The 2,882-nt window shown below is 35.4% G+C and overlaps 1 protein-coding gene across 1 annotated transcript; it reads right to left on the bottom strand.

Moving 5' to 3' along the window:
- Window positions 1–1,956: 1,956 nt before the first annotated feature.
- On the bottom strand, window positions 1,957–2,882 carry LOC120188282 (glutathione S-transferase U17-like). The gene is made up of 2 exons (XM_039191748.1): window positions 2,472–2,882; window positions 1,957–2,366 (listed from the first exon to the last, which is right to left on the bottom strand). Exons 1-2 carry the CDS (start codon window positions 2,796–2,798, stop codon window positions 1,980–1,982), a joined length of 714 nt encoding a protein of 237 aa, XP_039047679.1. The 5' UTR covers window positions 2,799–2,882; the 3' UTR covers window positions 1,957–1,979.

The following is a 2,882-nucleotide window of genomic DNA, read 5'->3' as shown; positions in this document are numbered from 1 at the left end:
TTTGTCTTTATTATTATTATTATTTTCAAAAATGGGGAATCAAATAAACTATCTCCCAAAGTGTGTTTTGTACATTGGAAATTTTATGTATGTGGAGTTTATATTAGCAAAGAAAGGTCCCATATTCTTGGAAAATTCAAGACGAGATGAAAATGGATATATCCAACATTCATTCATAGACGTGATATTGATTTTAAAGATCATACATCTATAATAAATTCAAGTGGATGATGAAATAAGACTTATCAATTATAGAACGATAATGATTTTAACATTTATCTCGTTCACTTCATTATCATTCTTACTAAAAATATTCTTCTTTTCATTGGTTACGTTTAGCAACAAACCTTTTGTTTTTTTTTTTAAAAATTTTTTATTTACCGCTCGAGTTAAGTGGAGGATTTCGCAATTATTGAAAGGAAAAAGGGTTTTGGCTGAGAAGAATTTCACGAACGAAGGAGGTAGCACTATAGATGACTTGACTCTTGTTATTGTAATCTACAATGAATAGAATAGATTAATTATATATTTTATTCTTTTAATCAGTCTACATATTGTGCAAGTGGGCGTGCCGGAGTGGTTATCGGGCATGACTAGAAATCATGTGGGCTCTGCCTGCCGCTACGTTCTTCTAATTTTTCTTGTCATCTCTGTTTCTTGGTAAAGTAGGGCTTGGCTAAAGATAGACTCTATAGTTATTTATTAACTAAACTTGTTTTAAGAAAGCAAAAATATTTACACTATTTTGAGTGTTTTATAAGTTAAAGGTAAACTACAGTGGTGATGAGACTATGGTCGATTAACAATGATCATTGAACAGATTAGTATGGAAGACCATGATCCAGAAATTTGAAAGAAAAAAGGTTTTAAAATTGCCTCAAAACTGCTTTATTTTGAGATTAGTATGGCGAATTAAAATGGTGTTATTTTAATATTAAACTATATGTCTGATGCTTTGATATGAGATGAGATATAACATCAAGAGGGTACTACTCGGCTGTATACGTCTCCATGAAAAACACTGAACAGAGATGGAAGAAGCTTTGATAATTTCATCTGATGCTTCATCGGTTTCACATCAAACGAGGTTGATCCAAGTTTTGATGGCATGAATAGAGATGTAGGGACTGCCAGAAGAATTGCACATCTTATAAACATCTGCATTATCCGTTTGAATCCAAATTTTCTCATAACTGTTGACCACATTCATTTAAGACCTTGATAGAGTAAAGTACCCAAGTAATGCCGAGTTTGTCGTGGTGTTGACACTCTATTATCTTTTGATTTAATCAATATTTTACACTTTGTAAATAAATTATCTTCTGACCCTCTCTTTCACATTGTCGTATAGAACCCTCTATTTCACGTTGTTGTATAGATGGATTAAGGTAAGATAATTGATAGAAAAAACTATCCATTTTTTGGGTAAAAAAAATCACCAAATTAGTCATAAAACTTAAAAGTAAAATATTTACTGTAACTTTAGAAAATAAAAAAAGTAAATATAAACATTTATTATGGGAAAATGATGAAAACAAATTTCTAAAAGAATGTGTTGGAAAATTATTTTTTAAACTAGAGTGATTGTTAGTGTAATGAGGAAGACTCATAAAACATTACGAATTTTTAGCTTTGTTGGGGAAGATTTCATGACTATAATACATGTTCAACTTTTTTGTGTTGACAAATATAAAATATCGTGAAATTAAAAATTCGTTGCGACGAAACTGAAGACTCGTAATACTACATGAATCTTTCCTATTACAATGCAACAATTATTTTATTCTAGGAAATAATTCTTAAAATTTGAGAATTTTTCTTTTTTAACACATTATTATCTCGGCAAAATTGCCTATTTATTATTATAGTATTATTTTATTTTCTAATAGTTCATATGTCTCAAACATATTGTACCTAGATTCACTCAACGAGTGCAAACAAGGAGAAAGAAGGTAAAAACACTTTAATCAACTGAAAAATCAATCGATGGTTGCCGCCGCCGCAGCATTCAAGGCCTTGGCTTTAAACTTCATCCCAAAATCAGCAAGCTTATCAACGTCGGGGAAAACATCCTTCACCGCCGCATGGGAGGAGAAGCAATCTGCCCACGCCACCAAGCTCGGAGTTTTGGCTTCGGACAACACCTTGGCCTCCGTAAGTTCCTCGATAACTTTAATCCAAGCCAACAAACAACCCACCGCAAGGTCCACGTACCCCAGGTTATCCCCGCCGAAGAAAGCTTTCCCCTTGCTCAACTTCTTAAAGGCTTCCTCCAACACCACCACCCCTTCTAAAACCTCCGCCGTCGCCTCCTTCGCAGCTTCCTCCGTTGTACTAAACAAAACCCTTCTCAGGGCCGGAAAAAACTACATCACACAAACATACCAAAGAAAAGAAAACATGTTCATCGCAGTTGCAGACATAACCAGATATTAACACACAGTTGCGTATACATAAACATAATTACATACCTTGTCGTCGACATAGGCAGCCCAGAATCGAGAATCGGCACGTTCGTAAGGATCGGAATGGAGAATGGAAGGTGAAGAAGATGACGACCAGACCTCGTCGATGTACTGAACGATGATTAGAGACTCACATACGGGCTTATCGCCATGGATAAAGACCGGAACTTTCTTGTGAACAGGGTTTGATTTGAGAAGAAGATCGCTTTTGGATTCCAGCAAATTTTCCTCTATATACTCGTAGTCGACTGATTTGAGGTGAAGGGCGACTGTTACCCTCATCACGAATGGACTTGCCCATGTTCCCAGTACCTTCACGTAGCTGTCCGCCATTTTCTTTCCTCTTACAACCGTAAAAAGTTCTGTGCTGTTTGTATGTGTTATATGGCGGCGGCGGTGGTGGTGGTGTGATAAAAA

The sequence above is a fragment of the Hibiscus syriacus genome, unplaced genomic scaffold (assembly GCF_006381635.1).
Source record: "Hibiscus syriacus cultivar Baekdansim isolate YM2019G1 unplaced genomic scaffold, ASM638163v2 tig00116943_pilon, whole genome shotgun sequence".
Classification (NCBI taxonomy): Eukaryota; Viridiplantae; Streptophyta; class Magnoliopsida; order Malvales; family Malvaceae; genus Hibiscus; species Hibiscus syriacus.
This window is presented reverse-complemented; position numbering and strand designations above follow the sequence as displayed.